Here is a 20,117-nt window from a genome sequence, read left to right on the forward strand (position 1 = left end):
GTCATATCTTCATTGAGGCAACGAGACTTGTTGAGTTGAAAATGGCTTTACTATGGGTTGTCTTGTTGCTTTTCGTGGCACTTATATTAAAGTAAGTTTAATGTAAAACTTAACCATTTTTATTAATATTTCAAGCACAATATTACAGATACAAATATTCGAAATCGACAACGGGCTTGTACCCTACTGTTGGACCAATATCTTTCCTAATTATACTGTTTAAAGTACCATTTCTTGTAAGATGAATTAATTAATATATTTATTTATACAACTTGTTATATAATTAACAACTTCAAAAGTTACTATAGTATTGTTTAATTTTAATTAGCCATATCATGAAATTATCGATGATTTGTATAAGAAATACGGGAAAATATTCCAGTGAGTTTTACCTAGAATGTTAATTACCTAAAATTAATTAATCAAGCTTCTTTATAGTTTGAGGTTTCTTAGTTGGCGAGGGATTTCCATAAGCGATCCTTATCTAATTGAAGAGATTCTTATTAAGAAATTTAATAAATTCCCAAATCGTTTGGTAAATGTTTAAGATTTAATTATATCGATTAAAACATAGCTTTATTATATTTTAGAATGTTCGTAAAACCGGAGAATCCTTTGATGATCTAATAGTATTCATGGAACACAAACGGTGGAAGAAATCGCGTCAAGCTATGAGCCCCATATTCACTAAAGCCAAAATTAGGAAGGTATTACGATATAGCATTTGAGGCTTTACAATGACTCTGATGTATAACTTCATCAGATCTTACCTCAAATGATGGACTGCGCTAAGGTACTTATAGAGAATTTAACGACGTTCGCTGAGAAGGAGGCCGAAGTTGATATTCATGAGTAAGTATTTCTACAAGTTAGTTTAAGTGCGAATTCGAAGATGCAATTTGAGTGTAGCGTTGACGAGCTCACGTCGTGTATTCCTCAGAATATACGACTTCTACACCATGGACATCATGTCTCTGATAGTGTTTGCGTGCCGAGTTAATTCATACAAAGACCCAAACAATTCGATGGTTCAAATTGTTCGTGACTTCTTCAAAACCTTAACGCCATCGAGAATATGGCTGGCCAGTAAGTGTTTTCCGTTTAAAAACATGTACGTGCCTAAAAGGTTTATATGGAACACTTCTGATTTTGGGACTTCAGTGTTATTCCCGAAATTGAAGCGATTTCTCAATCTGAAAATCGTTGAAACGCACGTCATTCGTTACGTTGAAGCCATTGTCTCCCGTAACGCGAATCAGTACCTTAACAATACTAAGGAGGATCTACCTGACAATACGGATCTAATTACATTGATACTGAAGCACAACGCAAATGAGACTCCTTTGATGGAAGAAGAACTCGCGGCTCATGCTTTGTCATTTTTGTCGGCTGGGTTTCACACGTCATCCACGTCTTTGTCTTGCGTCTCCATGTTACTCGCTGAGAACCCGGAGTGTCAGGAGCGGCTTCTGCACGAATTAGACGAAGCCATCAACGAGAAGGTACCTTTTGGGCGCAATATATTTATTTCAAATAATTGACTTTGATAAATTCGAAAAGGGGGAAATTTCGATGGTAGCTATCGAAAATTTAGAGTATATGTCTGCTTGTATATCCGAAACCTTGCGTCTATATCCCGCCATACCTCTGTAATTAAGTATAGAACTATGTAGATGATTCAAAGTTATTGAAACAATTAATTACAACCATTGTTCTAGTTTGAACCGTACCGCCTTACAAACGGTCAATTTGGGCGATATATGTCTTGAAAAAGGTACAGATATCATAATACCTATCGCTTCAATTCATATGGATGAACAATTCTACCCTAATCCCACCATATTTGACCCTAATAGGTAAATTAGAAGAAAGGTTTAAGACATTTTTATAAAGTGAATTATAGGTTTCTTCCAGAAAATATATCAAAAATTAAAGACTTCACTTATCTACCCTTCGGAACTGGACCCAGAAACTGTATCGGGGCCCAGTTCGCACTTTTGGAATTGAAGCTGACTTTGGCCACCATTCTTTCAAAATTTCGTTTTGTTAGGTCTTCCACTCACGCGAAAACAAGACCCGAAATGCGGTGTAATAGTTCAGTTTTACACCCCAAGAAGGTAGTACTCAAAATTGAAAAGCGCTTAGCCAAAAGTCCAAAACTTAAACCAGTCTGAAAGATGTACGATTTAAGTATCCCTTTATCGATAGATTTATAGATTCACTTTACATTCTATTTACTTTTTATTGTTTAAACCTATCAAGGATTAAATTAATCATTACCGTAAAAGGTACAGTGTGCACACCGATTACGCTGAGTGATTAGCCCCTCGTCCTAACTACAACTAATAAATTAATTAAATATTAGACGTTTTAATGACTCTCTCTTTCTCTCTTTTTAAACTTTCAAATAGTATACGCTAATAACGCTATCTAACACTAACTGTATAATTTATGTTTATGTTCCATAATATTCTGTTTTAAATTTGTTTAAATCGAGTTTTATCTTTCAGTATTTATCCTAACATTTAATAAGTATATGTTCTGTTTAATTACATTAAAACAAATTTAAATATAAAAGTCCGTAAATCCGTCGCGAGACGCCGGTAAAGAAGTTAAACGTTAATCTCATTACGTAAGCCAATTTCGCTCGAAAAATACGCGCTTGTTTTCCAGATCCCGGTTTTGGTTTATTTGCTAGTGAATGACCGAGGAGCCGCCGCGAGTATAACAAGGTTCGGAATTTAACGCGAAGGTCAGAGGATGTGATTTCGGAAAAATAAATATAACAACTAGACTAAACGTCCTAGTTCTACCAGAAGAAGAGCGAGCGTATAATAATTTTAATATTAACAGTAAGTTTATTCAGAATCTCCCTCAAACCTTATCCCAAGCGAAACTAGAATTGACTCTCGAAGCAGATGTCAAAAAAGGTTTTCAATATTATTTCATAGATCTACATATTATATATATATCAATGTAAGGGTTTTGATTTTACGGTTCTATTTTTCTTTTGTGCTTTATCACGTTGCGAAATATTTGCTTATAATAGCAATAGCAGTAGCTGAACTTTAATGAAAACGCTTAAGATCATTCTAGAATTTAGAATGATAAACATTGTTATTATTTATTGTCGTTGTAAACAAAAATATCATTTAGAAGCGTAAAGAAAAACGCTATACGCCTCGTTTAAATTACGCTCTTCTAGATAAAAAAGAAAAGGGTTTAGTAATTGCAATTAAGAGCAGCGAGAGTGTAGAGTAATACGTAATTACTCTTGCATGTTCCAATTCTGTAGGTTTTACATTTTACTAAACAAAAATAATTTAAAAAAAGTGTTTAAACTATGCAACTTTGGGGGAAGAACGGGGGTTTGATTGACTCAATATACAGGGTGTTTCTGATAACATAACATAAATTAAGGGGGATGTTCTTTAAGCGATTTTGAGTCGTAAATGTAATTTCTATCTTCATTTTGCCGTCCGGGACGCTGTTTTCGAGTTATGATTTGAGTGTTTTAGGGATGACCGCTTAAATTTAATTAAGACACTGACTGACGTTGATTTCTAATTTAATGTAAGGGGTCATCCATAAAACACTCAAATAATAACTCGAAAACAGTGGCCTGGACTGCAAAATCTCATGGAAGTTATATTTCGACTCAAAATCGTGCACCCAAAGAACATCCCCCTTAATTTAAGCCATACTTATCAGAAACACCCTGTATTTGCCGTGGATACGTGATATTTGATATAGTTATTGCGTACCTACGAAAACGGTTGGCATCAACCTCTACAATACAAAAGATCGATTTTAGATTTTCCTCCTTTTTTTGACAAAGGTTATACTTTGTTTCCTTACAAAAATCTTAACATTGATGCGTGAATAAGTACTCCGAAAAGCCATTGTGATAACCATATAATTTTCATCATTGCCACCTCTATTCTAAAGAATAGAAGTAACATTTTTTTTTTCATAAACAAAGTAAAAAAAAATCGAATACCCTTTTCCTTCTGAACTTGTTCCCTTTTTATCAAGCATCACGCGTTTTTGATAGTGAGATAGCAGGTTGGTTAAGTGCCTCTAATATCAGTTATCATTTATCTAAAATCGATTGGTTGCACTCCTGGAACGAAATCCCCTTTGGATCTGTGCAGTAGCGAATTTATCTTTAAACTAGTATTACAATTTCACAATAAAAGCTTTTGAGAGAATGGAAAGCTTGCAAATATAGGCTACAGTGTGTTTTTGATAAGTCTGCTAAAAATCAAGGGGGATGTTCTTTTTACGATTTTGAGTCGTAAATGTAACTTCTATCTCCATTTTGCCGTCCGGGCCACTGTTTTCGAGTTAAGATTGTCTAAAGTATTTTACTGATGATCCCTTAAATTTATTAAAGAAACTGAAAGACAATGATTGCTAATTTAATTAAGGGGTCACCCCTAAAACAGTGTGGCCCGGACTGCAAAATTTTATAGAACTTTCCCAAAGAACATCCCCCTTAATTTATGCCAGCCTTATCAGAAACACGCTATATTATTGTTATTTAAATATACCGTGCTTACGTCAAAATAAAAAGAAAATTCTACTTCACGATCATAAGTCATTATCGCGTTTATCTGGCTCGAAAGCTGTGTAAATTTTTATCTTTATTCGGTTATGAAGGTAGATCTTACTGCTGGAGGTCATTAACGAGAGGCAGGGGTAGACAATTTTTTGATATTAAACACTTCAAACCAGTCGTACGTTTTAAAACTCTTTGTTTAATGGTCTTAGTCTAAAATAAAACCTCAAGGTAATATACCTAGGCGACACTGCTATTCTCATAAACGTTTAGTCCCAAACACTTCGTGGAAGTTATTAAAAATACTATAGTTTGCGTAGTAATATTTTCTCCAAATTAATTAAGGTTTATAATTAGACACGTTAAAGATACTAATGTTAATTATAAAAAGAAAATCTCAAGATTATTTTGATATTAATTTTATAGACGATAAATTTATCAGTATAATTTAATTTTAATTTTCCCCGTATTCAATTATTATAAATCATGAAATCACATATTTCTCTTAAAATAATTTAAATTTAAATATACAAGTAGTTTTAATCATTTATTGCAAGAAGGCATTGTTCACAAAGCCAGCAGGTGCTTTAGATGGGAACAACGGTTAACAGGTACAATAATATAAATTTTAAATTTAAAAGGATGGATATTAATTGTAATAATTTTGTTTTTCAACTAACTTCCCCGTAAAAGTTCGGATCCCTAGATAAAGTGGTTTGGGCTTGGCATTGATAATCAGTTATATGTCACTCAGACCTTCGACTAATATAGATATAGATAGAGATATAGATTGCGTAAAACGGAGACTCTTTGATTATTCCGAATAGTTGAAACTTATCCAATAAATGACGCGAACATCTTTCGATTCATTTATTCTGTTCAGAAAATATTAGAAGCGAGTAACTATGGAAGTGGTAAAAGAAGGATTGAAGCGTTTGGGATACCTCTTTTACGTGGTTAATCCCAAAGATCATATGTACGAAGATATGAATGAAATTCCTCATTACACAACTCAGGTAAGTTTTAATTTTATCGGCAGGTTATCGAATAGTTGTCAGACGCCCAAAATTTGTAATTTTCTTATTGATCTTGAATATTATTATACTACCTCAAACACTACCTAATTATACTCTAATTATCTTTTAAATAAACAAATGTTAATAAAAAACGATTTTCTTTTTGAACGTTTTAATTTTACTACAAGATTATTATAGAATTGAAACGTTTTATCCACGCAGGTAGTGCCTTTGTTTTTAACTCTATCACTATTGGAATTATTGGTGAGTTTATATCGTGGACGAAGTCATTTACGCTTAAATGATGGTTTCGGGTCCATATCACAAGGAGTACTCATGGAGTTATCCAAGTAATTTGATTAAACTTCCGATTCAATCAGAACACTACACTACAATGTTCTAAACTGTATTTTACAAAACCTTTTTCGAAGGTTCGTTGTCAGTTCTTTTCAAATTGTCGCTTATGTTTACATTTACGATAACTGGAGAATGTTCGCTTTACCATGGGATTCCCATTGGACTTGGATTATCGCTTTCTTTGGAGCCGATTTAGGTTATTACTGGCTTCATCGAGCCAGTCACGGTACGTACGTCAATGTGACGGTATAGTTATAGCGACGTTGGTTAAATTGTTTTGAATTTCTTGAGGCAGAAGTCAATGTACTGTGGGCTGCCCATCAAGTTCACCATAGTTCGGAGGACTACAACCTCTCTACAGCTTTGAGGCAGTCCGTTGTCCAAGGATACGTTACGTGGGTAAGTTTGGCGGGTGCCGTATATCATTCATATTGAAATTTGAAAGATATTTAAAGATTTTTCCGTCTGACAGATGTTTTATCTTCCTTTGGCCCTATTCGTACCACCTTCGACATTCCTAGTTCATAACCAGTTTAATTTGCTCTACCAGTTTTGGATTCACACTGAGGTAATTCGTTCTGTCTTTCGTTCGTTTGGTTTGCGAGTCCTTCTGTTCGTTTCAACCTTGGTAGTATTCTTAGGTCGTAGACAAACTGGGACCTTTGGAGTACATTCTAAATACTCCGAGTCATCACCGTGTTCATCACGGTACGTGATGATGATTAATTTTAGACGCTTTTAGATTAATATGGTGTCATAATTTTCTCAGGACGCAATCGTTATTGCATTGATAAAAACTATGCCGGGGTACTTATAATTTGGGACCGCATGTTTGGAACCTTCATTCCCGAGGACGAGAAAGTGGTGTACGGTTTAACGCATCCCATCAATACGTTCGACCCATGGACGACTCAGATGTGCCATTACGTTCATATTTTTAAAACTTTCTTCTCCACCAAAGGATTTGCCAATAAAATATGGGTCTTATTCAAGGGACCAGGTTGGAGTCCCGGAAAGCCACGTTTAGGAGAACTTGAAGACATTCCCGATGTTAGTATAATCGAAGTTATTAATTATAATTAACTAAACTCTGCGTCAGTTCAAGTGGATTGGTTTTGTTGATGACCATATAGGTTCATTATCCGGAAGAAGTGTATGACCCAAAAATACCATTATGGGCTAATCTTTACATCATGTTACACTTTATTATAGTGGTATGGGGGTATTTAGAAATTGCCACCAAGCACATGGTAAAATTATCTCTACCACGATTAACGCTAAATGAGTGGTTTTACATATTGTAAGTTTATAATACCTCTTGATAGGAATTTTCTCATTTGACAATAATAAGTGGCATCTTATACATAATGTTTTCCTTCACGTGTCTTGGAGCAATTTTAGATAAAAAGTAAGAGATTTATTTTAAACAATATAGGCCTATATTTCTTTCTAATGGCAATGCGTCATCGTCTACGTAAAAAGTTGAATCATACTTGGCTTATTTTGAAACAGAGAGCACGCGTACGCTCAAGAGATTTTTCGTTGTGCCTTATTTCTTGTGATGGACGGTTTACTCTGTTACTGGGGAGTGAACAACGAGTCAACCAGCGTTCTTCATGTATCGATCAGATGGTGCTACATTGTTTCAGCCCTATTTTGGGTTTTTAAATTGTCTAAAGCTGTAACTCTAAAAATCCATACCAAAAAGAGCGAATAGGCTTAAAAGTGATTCAATAATACCTTAATACCTGATCAAAAGCTTCAAAATAATAAAAATTAAGGAGTGAGATTAACCGCATACCATCAGTATATTTTTAATAATGTATGGGGTTTTAGAAGATTTCTAATAATTATTATAAGAAAATAAACTTCCAGCGCATTGTTTTAATTTTATCACACGTGTGAAGTTTACTTTTAAATTTTCATATTTTTCCCGCTTTTCTTGATGGTAATATCATTGGTCCTCTTTGACTTTTCTTTTTGTTGGACCTCCTTTCGGCTCGCGATTGGCCGACTACTATAGGAAAAAGTAATATTTTTAGAAAACACTCTGCGCTTTAAAAAGTGGGTGAAAGCCCTAGCGGAAGTATGGAAAACCTAATTCAAAGCCTATGGGGAATGGTATCCAGCCGCTAGGGAGCGGGAAACCTCGCGTCCAATAGAAGAGCTCGTTTCATACCGACGCGACGACAACAAATAGGAATTAAAAAATGGCGTTTACGTAGAGGGTCTGGCGGCGTAAGTAAAAAGACTTTTTTTATTATTTTCGCGAATAATAATTATTTAAACTAATTTAAGCTTGATACGTAATAATAGACCGGAATTATTCTTATAACTACGTATTTGTTTTAACGTTAATCATTGTACGCGACGCGCCGAGTTTTGGTTTAAACCCGATGGGGTGTCCGGAGAATTTCTATGGCGCTATTCCTCAATGCAATGCCATTTCGTCAGCCTTATAGCCCGAGAGGCTCCGGTTTTTTGTAAATTATTGTCTCGGGAAAATTTCTTCGCGTATAAAATATATATTTTCGTGTTTGGGGAGTAACTTTCTACGAAAAAACACCAAAATATACGCGTCTAAAGGAATTTTAATAACTTATCTCGAATTACTATAAAAGTAGCTTATAAGCCCATACCCCAAGCTATACTATAGTCGAGGGCTAATTATCCTATAATATTCAGATTTTTAATACTTTCCTTAGAAATTCAATTCCATTTTAGAGAATACCAAGTATTTCTGGGGAGATATACGTTATTTTGGATAGTGCGAACAAATTAACAATTCAAAAAACTCTACTTTTAATTTCTTATACACTCTGCAAATCTGTATAAGTTTCTTTCACCACCTTATTGCCATTGCATTCCTGTAAACTTTCCAACCATATTTCGAGGACCACGGCCTTTTCTTTTTCTTTTGGAATCTTGCACTTAACACTCGTTTCTTAGAATCGGTACTGGCTTGTGTTTGAAAAGATCTTAGGGGTCTTATTTAGTTTTAGCATGCTCTTTTAATTTTCTTTCGCCCCCACAGGTATAGGCCTATAGAATGGTTTGAGATTCTGTTTATTATTGGTTTTCTCTTGTAAAAAACAAGTTTGGTTATGGAAAAAAACGATGCAAAGATTATTGATAACAAAGCTGAACTTGGATTATTTGACATGGTTGTTGAATGTGTATCAGATCATTCGGAGGAAGCCCTTTGTGGAGAAAAAACCATTAACATCAAGGAGGAAGCGGAGTTGAGCTTTCCTAGTACCAGTTCTCAACAAGCTAACTTAAATGAGAAGCCTGGGAGAAGAAAAAGAATTACGAGGATCATCTATATAGAAGAAGAGAGTGATTTTTCGAGCGCAAGTAGCCAGGATGAAGAGGAATTTATCCCTCAGATTACTATTATAAGGAAGATATGCCCTAGGGAATCCAAAGACAATTCCGCCATTCTTAACACGATAGAGCGGAATAGAAACTTACCCCTAGCAGAATCTTGCTCTACCGATCCTGTCATTTTTATGCAAAAAACCAAAGCGAGTCCATCCGTTGATGATGATCCTGTTCAACTTCTGGATCACGACTTAAATTTGTCACCAGAAGTGAAAACTAGTCTTGGCCATGACAATTTAGGGCCAAGCTCTGAACTAGGAGTAGAAGGGGTAAAGGAATCTGGGACATTTCAATTCTCTGTTAGTGTAATGCAAGAGGAAGACAGTGCAGAAACGAATAAAGAGTCTCTGATCAAAAACGAAAGCCAAAATGAAGAATCTGTCTCTTTAATCTCAACAGCAGTTGACGACGACGACGTTAAGAAATCTAACAGGTCAACCGCTTTCAAAGTGGGAGCTGTTCATTTTGCTAAATTGAAGGGTGAAATCTTGGCCATAGAGTTATTTCGGATAACTAAATCAGTTTTAGAAGAGTGGCAAAGCCTTAACTCTGCGTCGGTAAAGAAGTATTGTTTGGAAGGCTTGAAAGATTGGGAAAGAGATCTGTTCGTTTCAGTGTCGGAGGATCTTTTTGAAGGAAACACTGTGCTTGTTAAGGACTTGTGTAGTCGAGGCAATGGCTTGAAGTCTTTTCATATGGTTGATGATGATTGCGAGAAAGGCTTAACTAAAGAATGGGCTCTCAAATGGTGTCAGGCTTTTGAAATTGGTTTTGAGAGGGACCCTTTGGAGTACATTGAGGTGAGAATATTAGAATTTCGTCCTGTTACTTAGTAAGAATTAGATTCGCTAAATTATGGTTAGTTTGTATTACAGGACTTGGAAGAGCTTCCATTAGAATATCCAGGTGTTATTAATTTGGAAGTTTTCGCGAAGAATCAAGATGGAACTCTATTTAAAGAAGAGAAACAAGCAGTTTGGGATGGAGAATGTGATATGCCCGTCTTAGAGAAGTTTACTCAGTCACCTTGTGAAAACGACTCTACCAACGAAACTTTGAGCCCCATTTTGTTTGAACAGTTATCCACCGTAAAAGAAAAGAAATTACTAGTTGATGACTGTAGTAAAAGCCTTACTCTCTCTTCCGTGAAAGAAGAAAAGCCAACTGAAGTCAACAATAACTCTCTGAAAGACAATTCTTCTAAAGACATTTCTAACGATAGTAATCTGTCCCGGAAAGAGAACAAAAACAGTGAAGAAGTAAAAAATTCGGACACTTTTCGAATTTCCGTCGTAGCTTACGCTCACGAAAATGGTGCCAAAGCAGCGTCGGTAACCTTTGAAGTAACTGAAGACGAAGTGAAGAGGTGGTGTTGGTCTGGACGATACCGTAAAGAAGCTTCTAAAGTACAAGTTAAGAAAAAGGACACTCATTGTATCGCATTATCACTTTCATCCGCACTATCCCTTGAAAATTCATCAGCCAATGTCCATGGAATTATTCAAGCCTCTGATGACGTTGTAAAAAACCAGGTATAGAAATAAACTTCATTTAAATCCATTAACAATGTCTTGACAACTTATTCAACTCAATAACCAAAGCGAGATGTTACGGGTTTTAATTAATTTTATTATTCTTTTCAGAGGCCATGTTCGGATGAGATGTTAACTCCCTTAAGCATGGGCCTTATCACCACACGCTCGCAACAAAAATCTCAAGGATCAAAACCTGATACTGAAAATTTTTGTAACTCTTCATCTCAATCAATCATGAAAACTCGAAACAGCTCCAAGAAAATGGACCAGAATTCTTCTCCAAATGGAAGTACCAGTTCTCCTAGCTCGAGAACGAGTTCTCCAAATTCCAGGAAGAGAAACAGTTCACCGATAAACAGTAACTCCTCTTGCAACAAAAAAGAAGAGCCGACTCAAACGCGCCTGACGAGACAATCAAATAAACTATTGAAGTTGGATTTTGATAAACCTTCAACTAGTAGTGATAAACCTTCTGAAATAGTTTCTGGCAGACCTTCGAGAATGAAGACTTTAATTCCTCGAACTTTTGGTTATGTTCCAACGGAATATTCTCTACTTCACAGTATTTCAAACTCGGTAGTTTCGAGCTACTCCCTTCGAAGCAAAAGAATTTCAAAATCTTCAGACGGAAGTCGCAAAGTAGTTGAAAGAAAGTCCGAACGCCAAAGTGATATCGCCAAATCAGCTTATTCTCTGAGACAAAAAGTGGTTGAGTTTGCTCGCCAAAATGGTGTGCCAGCCGCGGCTGATAACTTTAAATTGGACCTCGGTAAAGTCAAACATTGGTCCGTGCAAAGCGAAGTTCACAACATTTGCCAAGCTCGTCTTCGAATGTCAACTAGGGGTGTTAGTAGTTCAGTTACGGCGGGACCAAAGATGGTCCAAGGACACGGTGATACTGAAAAGATGCCCGTTTTTGATAACTACCCCGCTTGTTATCAAAAGAGAGCCATTTTATTAGCTGATAGTGTCGGAAAAGATGAAGCCGCTAAAGAATTTGGAATTCCCCAATCAGTCCTGACAGATTGGATAGCCAACAAGGAATCCGTATTTACTTTGAGCAGAGTTGAAAATGTTTCCGATTGGGAAGTGGATCTGTTCATAGAAATTCACAAGCTGAGACTCAATGGAGTTGGCATGACACTCGAGGAATTATTAGACAAAGGAAACTCCAAGTCTAGAGTGTCCAAAAACAGCCCTAAACTAGGAGAAGAATGGGCTTTTGACTTTTGCGAAAGATTCGGAGTTACTCTGAAGGAAAATATTAGTGATGTTGAAAACGAGTCAACAAGCGAATGCGGAATCTTGAATAATGTTGGTCTGCAACGTCTTTCGGTAAACGAAACTCGCGTACAGAAGAAAGAGCCTGAAAAGTCTGCTGAAGAAACCGTGGTATCTAATACTGCGGAAGAGCTTAATAGTAACCAGAAGAGTACGAGATCTAGAAAGCCAAATGGTTTGGTGAAAAGAGCGACTCTTTCGCAAAACCGGCAAAGAAATTCGAATGCCTTAATAGATAAGGTAGTCTTTCGCGTTATTTAATTCCTTTTCGACATACTCCCCTCTGGAAAGGCCCATAATTTCTGAAATATTAAATGCTTTTTAGGAATCTTCTAAATCAGCTACCGTTCCACCACCAATCGTAAATATTAAACATGACCTTTCAAAGGTAAAAACTGAGCCCAAGAGCCCGGAAAGTGAAGAGAAAGACGACGAAGAACATTCCAGTGGAAAACTAGTTGTTACCATAAAAAAAGAACAGCAGTCTGACGAAGAAAAGTACAGCATCGTAGTTCCTCCTAAAGTTCACTCTACACGTTCAAGCACTCAAAATTCCGCACGTACAAACTATGCCAGATTAAATTCTGGTGCGGAGAACTATCCTCTATTTCGAGCTGCTAAATATAAATTTTCCACGAGTGACGCCAGTGTCGATGAACTTATTGATGAAGAACCACCAAAACCAAAAAGACGGAGGAAGACGGTACCAGTCAAACCTAAGAGAACTTTTCCTCCTCGAAAAACAAATAACTACTTCCAAAAACAATATATGCAAGGTAGCAAGCGGTATTATAGTCCGGAGTTTAAGAATTCGGTAAGACGCGTCTTAAACATTATTATTAAGTATTATTTCTTACTAAGTTTTCTATTTTTCACCCTTCCAGGTCTTAGAGTACGCTGTCAAAAATGGTATTTGCGCGGCAGCCAACCATTTCAAGATCTGCGTTTCCATGATCACTTACTGGGATGTATCCAGCAAAATCACAAAACGAAACAAGCCTGGTCTTTCATATTGTAGCAGTGTCAAAAACGAAGTGCGAAACGTTTTTTCAATCGTAACTCTTAGAATGATAAAAGTTAAAATGTTTATAACGTTATATCTTTAGGTCTTGGAGTTTGTCAAAACGGGTAGTTGTTACGACGCGGCGATCAAGTACAGGGTTAGTCCCGCTGTTGTCTTCAAATGGAAGGCGGATCAGAAGAGGACGGAAGAACAGTCCCCTAATAATTTAGCGCTACAAGCCTTGAATCAACAAATGTTGGAATGGTACAAGGACTGTAAACTAAAAGGTATAAGACCCTTCTTTTAACTTCTTATCCACGTGTTTAAGAACTAAAATAATAATTATTCGCTGTAAATTTTTGCAGGGAACTCTCTTAGAAAAAGTATTATCATGTCCAAAGCCAAGAGTGTTTCTTCGCAGTTGAATTACATGGATTTCACAGCGGACGAAGAATGGTACAAGAACTGGATGAAAGATTACGTAGAAAAAGAGGAAGAAGAAAAATCCATCGAACGTCGGGTAAGACATTACTTTTCCTCAAAGGAGGGTGAGGAGTTGTAGTACACAGTAATTTTTTTTTTCATTTTTAAGAAATCGAGTCGTAAACCCGTACCCAAAGTTCAGAACCCAAATATCATCTACTTACCCACGAGAAGAGGTCGATCGGATAAGCTGAAGGAAAGTACATTGACCAGAAGGAATCTTGTTCAAGAAGACAGTGATTCTCAACTAAGTAACGACGCCATTTCCACCACCTCTTCTCACTTGGATAATAAATCAATGACGTGGGTGGCGGGGGAAGAAGAAAGTCGCTCGGATTTTAATCAAGAAGATTTAAACTCTCTCGATTACGAGGAGGAAAGGAACCAAGTGTGGCTTTGCCAAGAAGCCGAGAACTTTTCATCCTTAAAGAAACGGATGACGTGTCCTACATCCTCCGCGACTGGTAACGGTGATACCAACGAAGCTGATCAGGCTGAAAATTATTCCGCCGATTTTAAGTTAATGGTGGCTAGTTTTGCCCAAGCCAGTGACGTGAAAGAAGCCGCGGAGAAATTTGAACTAGACGAGGCGTTAGTCCTTGAATGGTACGATAAACGCGAAGAATTTGAAAATTCGGTCAACCCCTACTTTAAAAAACCTCAACCGGCCAAAACGGTTGTGGGATACTTTCTAAACTGGTTTCGAGAAGTTAATATTAACTCGCAAGTAATGACCGTTCACAAGGTACTTCACAAAGTTGATCAAATTGTACAAAAATTTGGTGGAAAGAAAAACTTGAACTCTTCAAAGTGGTTTTATAAATGGTACGACGGAAGACTAGAAAAAATCAGACACATTCCCGAATGTGATTTACTTCAAGCCGAAGACAATATTGAAGGAGGATCCAGAATTAGGTACCCAGCCGCTTTCAAGTTAGAGTTCCTAAAGTACGTCGAACGTCGAAACATTTTGGAGGCGTGCCAGGCCTTTCAAGTCAGTCGTCATTTATTCTCTAATTGGAAAAAGAAGAAATCCGTTTTGGAAATGCTTTGCCAAAGTGGCAAAGCCGAATGCAACCGCTACTATAACAATAAAGTTACTAAAGACAACGATTCTACAGATCCATCGGATAATGAGGAACCAACCCCGGACTTGGTGAATCCTGATAACGAAATCCACGAATGGTATAAAAAATACATTTCAGACAGTGGTGGACCACCTAAATTTGACATGCTGAAAAGAAAAGCTAATGAGCTTTACGTTAAGTATGACCAAGAACTAACAAATCCCGCGACATGGTATTATCAATTCTGCAAAAATTTCAAAATTAGCGAAAAGTTTGTCGGTGACCCCGAAACTTTAGAGTTTGTTCTGAAGCAGTTTGATCAGAATGTTACCTTATCTCAAAAAGATTTGCTCAGCAACGCCATAGACATTATTCGACAAAAGAAACCAAATTTTGTGGGGTCATCGGGTTGGGTCCATAGGTTCATACGTCGTTATCCCCATCTAGTCCAGGAAGTGCCTTCCGTTTCTGAAATGCTTCCGGCTTCCTTGGAAACGTGCGTCACCAATTTTCGCAAGTCCATGAAAGAGATACAAAACGAAGGCCTGTTCTTGCCTTTAGCTATCGGAAGCATGGACGAAGTGCCTCTCTCTTTCCCCAAAATTAACCTTTCAGGACCTTTGAGGCCAAGTATCAGAGACTGCGGAGACAAACACGCGAGTGGCGTCGTCATGTTGAGTTGCTTATCTGACGGCCGAATTCTACCACCGTTAATCATTCTTAAAAGCGACATGGAAAAGGAAGAGTCTGAAAAATGCGGCAATCGATTAATTATATACCAGAAAGATATTCAAATGGACAGCGAAGTCATCCTCAAGTGGTTGAGAGACATATGGTTGTGTCACGTGCCCATTCCTAATCTTCTGGTCTTGGACTACTATTATCCACACACTTCCACCGCGGTTCAACAGTTTACCTCAGAATCGGGAGTACGCTTAGTCATAGTACCGGGTGGGTGTAGCTCCAAGCTGCATCCGGTCGCGGCGGGAATTAGACGCAGGTTCGAATACCTGATTCGAGAACAGTGGTTAAGGCATCAGGGTAAAACGTACAAATACGTTGTGCCTTCCGCCGAATTAATATTAGAATGGGTAACGAGCGCGCACCAACAATTACTGACGGAAACGGAACTGGCCAAGAGAAGTTTCGTGGTAACTGGAATAGCTTCTTCGGGAGACGACGAAAATCAAGATCATCTTGTTGGTGACGAGAGTTATCTCTTTGCCAATGGAAGACCCTTTTTGTAAAAGTGTAAGTTACGTTGTTTTTGTTTTGTTGCCATTTATTATCCCCACCCACGTTTCAAGTTATTGTACGTTAGTTCATGCCAAAACCTCTGGCACACATTCAACGTAGTAAATGGAGAACTTCATTGTATTACTATAATAGCTTTTCATTATTTTCGAGTCTCGTCATTCGCTAACTGTACAAATTATTATAACTGTAAAATAAATAAAATGTATAGGAAATTTTTCTTAGTAATCTGAAAGAACTGTAATAAGCCAGTTCAAACTGATTCTATAATATATAGCGCGCGTCTCTCGGAAATGTTACAATATTACCTACCATGTAAAGAAAGCACTTTTATAGTACTAAAATAAAACATTTCTATACTGTCGAGGATCATCTAGCACTAAAACGAAGTTAATTGACTTCGATTCTTCACAATTCAAAGTATATCGTATCATGGATAAAGGATGCGTGTGAGGAAATTTGTTTTTCACGCTCTCTGACGGCAGATTTTTTTGATATATACTCTGTTCCAGCTTCGGTTGACAGCACGCGCAAACCTACGTTACATAGAGACCTCGCTTTGCGTGTGTTGACAACCGAAGCTGTGACATAGTATATATCGAATAAGCCACCGTCGTATAGCGTGAAAACAAATTAGCCTTATTCCTGATCAGCGCCACCTACCCATAGCGGCGACTTTGAGAACTACTGTAAGCGGCAAGCCAATCAGATGTCGCTAAAATCTGGTGACGTCACTGACTGGCACTCTCGGGTCTTACCAAAAATGACGTCACCAGATTTTAGCGATATCTGATTGGCTTGCCGCTTACAGTAGTTCTCAAAGTCACCGCTATGGGTAGATGGCGCTGATCAGGAATAAGGCTAATTCCCTCACGCTCATTCTTTATCCATGATGTCGGTATATAGTAATTTAATAATACTTACTGTATCCCGTAAAATACAAAGACGATGCAAACAAAGTCATAAATAATTATTTTAAAAAAAGGGTAAAATATTTACAAAAGAAAAATACACTCGGAGTAATTAAGTTTATGTTGAGTTATAAATTTGATTGTTTCCGTAACTTTATAAGTAAAAGTCTTCGTTTGTTTTGTTAGCCAAAAGAAAAGAGTTATTATTAAAACTGATATGGGGAATAAAACTATTTTGAAACCATTTGAATTAAAACCCAAATTACATTTAAATTAATATTACGTCGTAATAAAAAAAAAGATTGTCTAGGATTTTTTGCCAACTTTTCTTTCGAGTTCTTCTAAAGATTCGGAATCAAAAGTTCCGCAAACGTATTTTCCTTGGGAATCATTATTATGGGAGACCCAAAAATCATAGACTAAATCTTTAAATCTATCCGATGTCATGGCATTTTCGTTTTTAATATCATCTTCCTAAGGATTAAGAAAAAGATTGGAATTTATTTAAATAATGAAAGCTTAACTTATTTAAAAAGTATTATTTACGTTTAACATAAATTTAAAGCATTCTTCCGCTCTCGCTGTATCCATTTCGTGAGCGGAGAGATACTTTTTATAATCTTTCAAACAAAACAGGCCGTCTTCTGTTGCGGAATAACGGAATAACAAAATTATGTAGATGTAGGGTCATAATTGCACCGTAAGTTTATAAGGTATGTTCCATAAGTTTGTCATTGGTTACTAGGAGCTTGTCATGAAGTGACGTAGGTGAAACGTCATAGATTCTCGTAAAGGGATCCTGGTGGGGCGCTGTCAAGGGCTTAGAACAGAATATAGGGAGAGGGCAAACCCATTCTTGCTACGTCATAGGCTTATATCTCTTACCTCGATTCCATCCCCCTAACGGGGGAATTTCAGTATCGCGCCTACAAACGCTCCCCTAGGTAGAGGTATAAAATGACGTCGGATGTTCTTTCCCTCCCTGACAAACGCCCTCTCCCTATATAGGAAGATGAACTGCAAAATTGCGTGTAGTCGATTCTCGCGTCGTTCTCGAACTAGCTCTCAGAAAGTACGAAGTATAGGTATTGTCATACTTATTGAACATATATTATAAACTTATGATTGCACCATATGTGTGAATCAAAATGGAAATATCGTACTATTGGCGTCCATGCATTGGAAAAACAGGTGAAGATATAGTTTCAAGAAGTCTGGCAATTCGCTATGCTTTTTTGTGGATTTTCCAAGTGAATCGAAGAATTTAAGCCATTCGTCAAATTCAACCACGCAATCCTAAAATGGGTAAAACAGTTTTTAATTCGTCCATTTCCCCAGTAAGTACAAAAAACGGCATTGCGGTTTCCCCTACGTACTTTATTATAATCCGCGTGCGATGTTAATTCGTTCCACCACTTTTCTAAAATGGACTTCCATCGTTCTAAAACATCCTTGTCTAATTTACCTCGCCGTTGAATTTTGGTATATTTCTGCAATTAAACAATAGACCATTTTGGAAATTACATAAAGAAAAAACCAACACCCAGGGGTGAGGCCGTCATCAAAGAGTTTGTCGCACGATCGCACCTCAGCCAATAGTTGAAAATCATCCCACGTCAGAACACCATCACCATTCATATCTGTGGTGACAGTATTGTTATATTAACGTAAAAGTACGCGAAATATATTTTTTATTATAATTACCCCAAAACTTGTGAAATATGTAGATATGTTTATGCCTCAGGGTTGACATAGTGAGGACGGGTCCTTAAAAAAAATCGGAAACACTGAAATGTTGTGAAATTTTGGTATTTTTAAAAGGGAGAGTTGCTTTGATAAGAAATCTCCGGCAGTTGCTTTTTTAACCAGGCGGTTTTCAGCTTTTCACCTTCAGCGAAAAATTTTGTAGCTATAAATAAACAGTTAAAAGCGCGGCTCAAGACCGTGTATAATTTGTGTATGGATATTCGAAACCGCCTGGGTAAAACGGTAAAAACCAAAGCAATATTTTTTCTTCTTTAAAATTTGAATAATTTAACTATCACAAACTATATTTTTAGGGATAGTTTAGTCTAGTACAATTATAATAATTTTAAAAGAGCGTATTTATATAAAAAAGAATAGATTCTAGGCTAAAACAAATGAACAACTTTAATAAAAGTTCAGGGTCTCTGTTTATGACTTCGCTTTGCACAAAGTTCACTTCCTTGTTTATATAGAGTGAAATTCCACATACGGCTGCGGCCGCAGTTGGTTTAATATTATGAATGTCGTATTAAAACTACTTTAATTAGTTTAATTTGGAAGGAAACTGGTTATTTATATACGTTTGAGACGTTTTTAATAGTCGGATGCAATTTTGACTTATTAATTAAGCAATTAAGAGTTAAAATACGAACCTATTAATTTTGTGGAACTGCCCTGTGGTGAATGAAATGGAAGATGAAGGATCCCTCTCTTTTCAATCCCTCTTTCAGAGCTTATGAGCAACAAATTTAGAAGCTCGTCTTATCCTTGCCAGGAATCTTCTCTGAATTTTTCTTATTTCATCCTCCCTCTCTTCATCCCTTATTTGCGTGGGTTCTCTCCATCGTTCTTAAAACGTCACGTGACCATATTATAAGTGATAAGTCTCTCTTTCTATATAGGCCGCAACACTGAATGCTGTGTTTGCATCTTTTTCTTTTTAACAAAATCGTTTCTATCCATAATAGGGGCCAAAGGTTTTTTTTTGTTTTTTTACGTAACTGGATTACGTTGCAACGAGATTTCCTAATAAGTGTCCACGTTTATTCTCGTTAAGTTTATTTTTCGCGTCATAACATTATTTTTAAAGAGTTTAAACATCTGGATCCGTTGAGTAATGGCAATGAAATGAAAGGAATATTGTTCGCAGAAAACGCGAGGTTGAAATTGTTCCTCTATATCTTTTGTTATACAATGCTTTATAAAACTTTAATGCGCGGGAAGGCTGTACCTCGTAGGCCTATATTTATATAGTTATTTTATCGGAAAATTGAACGGGTGACGGGTGAGACAGTTAACCTATATTTTATCGAGGGTTTCTACGCGTACATTTTTCTCCTATCGCGTGTTGTCTAATCCAACGGTATAATCTAAATTATTTTCGTCCCATGCCTCCTCCACTTGTTAAACGGAAGCGTTGTTTAAACTAATTAGAATTTAATGAATATTTCTTGGTTAATAGACGCGGAAACAAATTGAACGCGATGAAATCATGGAAGATAAAGTTTTGTACTTGGAC

The 20,117-nt window shown here is 36.8% G+C and overlaps 4 protein-coding genes and 1 long non-coding RNA gene across 9 annotated transcripts; 4 read left to right on the forward strand and 1 right to left on the reverse strand.

The window, feature by feature from the left end:
• On the forward strand, positions 1–477 carry LOC149691980 (uncharacterized). Its single transcript, XR_016382591.1, has 3 exons — positions 1–91; positions 149–236; positions 329–477. It is a non-coding gene; the product is annotated as an uncharacterized LOC149691980 (long non-coding RNA).
• A 58-nt stretch (positions 478–535) lies between these two features.
• Positions 536–2,174, forward strand: LOC149691981 (cytochrome P450 3A12-like). Its single transcript, XM_089867524.1, has 7 exons — positions 536–707; positions 764–852; positions 941–1,086; positions 1,162–1,502; positions 1,561–1,649; positions 1,719–1,856; positions 1,904–2,174. Exons 1-7 carry the CDS (start codon positions 636–638, stop codon positions 2,172–2,174), a joined length of 1,146 nt encoding a protein of 381 aa, XP_089723650.1. The 5' UTR covers positions 536–635.
• Positions 2,175–2,677: 503 nt separating this feature from the next.
• LOC149691982 (alkylglycerol monooxygenase-like) lies at positions 2,678–7,827 on the forward strand. 3 transcript variants are annotated; one of them, XM_089867653.1, is made up of 11 exons: positions 2,678–2,852; positions 5,445–5,577; positions 5,800–5,927; positions 6,009–6,160; positions 6,230–6,333; positions 6,407–6,502; positions 6,576–6,642; positions 6,704–6,984; positions 7,068–7,184; positions 7,260–7,342; positions 7,447–7,827. In XM_089867653.1, the coding sequence occupies exons 2-11, from the start codon at positions 5,467–5,469 to the stop codon at positions 7,649–7,651; spliced, it is 1,344 nt and encodes a 447-aa protein (XP_089723779.1). In that variant the 5' UTR covers positions 2,678–2,852; positions 5,445–5,466; the 3' UTR covers positions 7,652–7,827. The 3 variants fall into 3 exon arrangements, with proteins under 3 accessions (XP_089723779.1, XP_089723780.1, XP_089723781.1); XM_089867654.1 differs by lacking the exon at positions 2,678–2,852 and adding an exon at positions 4,263–4,632; XM_089867655.1 differs by lacking the exon at positions 2,678–2,852 and adding an exon at positions 4,683–4,701.
• A 228-nt stretch (positions 7,828–8,055) lies between these two features.
• Positions 8,056–16,305, forward strand: LOC149691983 (uncharacterized). 2 transcript variants are annotated; one of them, XM_089867617.1, is made up of 9 exons: positions 8,056–8,172; positions 9,118–10,118; positions 10,182–10,850; positions 10,962–12,374; positions 12,460–12,948; positions 13,019–13,168; positions 13,241–13,424; positions 13,503–13,657; positions 13,730–16,305. In XM_089867617.1, the coding sequence occupies exons 2-9, from the start codon at positions 9,447–9,449 to the stop codon at positions 15,932–15,934; spliced, it is 5,937 nt and encodes a 1,978-aa protein (XP_089723743.1). In that variant the 5' UTR covers positions 8,056–8,172; positions 9,118–9,446; the 3' UTR covers positions 15,935–16,305. The 2 variants fall into 2 exon arrangements, with proteins under 2 accessions (XP_089723743.1, XP_089723744.1); XM_089867618.1 differs by having other exon boundaries at positions 10,194–10,850.
• Positions 16,306–16,955: 650 nt separating this feature from the next.
• On the reverse strand, positions 16,956–19,931 carry LOC149691984 (sarcoplasmic calcium-binding protein, alpha-B and -A chains-like). Of its 2 annotated transcripts, none has more exons than XM_089867674.1 (7): positions 19,252–19,931; positions 18,557–18,639; positions 18,440–18,492; positions 18,229–18,342; positions 18,016–18,148; positions 17,399–17,496; positions 16,956–17,326 (listed from the first exon to the last, which is right to left on the reverse strand). In XM_089867674.1, exons 2-7 carry the CDS (start codon positions 18,603–18,605, stop codon positions 17,159–17,161), a joined length of 615 nt encoding a protein of 204 aa, XP_089723800.1. In that variant the 5' UTR covers positions 18,606–18,639; positions 19,252–19,931; the 3' UTR covers positions 16,956–17,158. The 2 variants fall into 2 exon arrangements, with proteins under 2 accessions (XP_089723800.1, XP_089723799.1); XM_089867673.1 differs by having other exon boundaries at positions 18,557–18,619; positions 19,252–19,930.
• Positions 19,932–20,117: the final 186 nt, after the last annotated feature.

This window comes from Phalangium opilio, unplaced genomic scaffold (assembly GCF_054372755.1).
Source record: "Phalangium opilio isolate 3A_F unplaced genomic scaffold, DU_Popi_V2 ptg000024l_1, whole genome shotgun sequence".
NCBI lineage: Eukaryota > Metazoa > Arthropoda > Arachnida > Opiliones > Phalangiidae > Phalangium > Phalangium opilio.

Excerpts from the sequence above, each read along its gene's own strand:
- LOC149691981 (XM_089867524.1), top strand. The coding sequence starts at position 636 with ATGGAACACAAACGGTGGAAGAAATCGCGTCAAGCTATGAGCCCCATA. Across the intron at positions 708-763 it reads CTAAAGCCAAAATTAGGAAG|ATCTTACCTCAAATGATGGA; the intron begins GTATTACGATAT and ends TAACTTCATCAG. Across the intron at positions 1,503-1,560 it reads ACGAAGCCATCAACGAGAAG|GGGGAAATTTCGATGGTAGC; the intron begins GTACCTTTTGGG and ends AAATTCGAAAAG.
- LOC149691984 (XM_089867674.1), bottom strand. The coding sequence starts at position 18,605 with ATGTCAACCCTGAGGCATAAACATATCTACATATTTCACAAGTTTTGG. Across the intron at positions 18,493-18,556 it reads CATATTTCACAAGTTTTGGG|ATATGAATGGTGATGGTGTT; the intron begins GTAATTATAATA and ends CTGTCACCACAG. Across the intron at positions 17,327-17,398 it reads GCTTTAAATTTATGTTAAAC|GAAGATGATATTAAAAACGA; the intron begins GTAAATAATACT and ends CTTAATCCTTAG.
- LOC149691983 (XM_089867617.1), top strand. The coding sequence starts at position 9,447 with ATGCAAAAAACCAAAGCGAGTCCATCCGTTGATGATGATCCTGTTCAA. Across the intron at positions 13,425-13,502 it reads CAAGGACTGTAAACTAAAAG|GGAACTCTCTTAGAAAAAGT; the intron begins GTATAAGACCCT and ends AAATTTTTGCAG. Across the intron at positions 13,658-13,729 it reads AAAAATCCATCGAACGTCGG|AAATCGAGTCGTAAACCCGT; the intron begins GTAAGACATTAC and ends TTCATTTTTAAG.
- LOC149691982 (XM_089867653.1), top strand. The coding sequence starts at position 5,467 with ATGGAAGTGGTAAAAGAAGGATTGAAGCGTTTGGGATACCTCTTTTAC. Across the intron at positions 6,334-6,406 it reads TCCAAGGATACGTTACGTGG|ATGTTTTATCTTCCTTTGGC; the intron begins GTAAGTTTGGCG and ends TCCGTCTGACAG. Across the intron at positions 6,643-6,703 it reads TCATCACCGTGTTCATCACG|GACGCAATCGTTATTGCATT; the intron begins GTACGTGATGAT and ends TAATTTTCTCAG.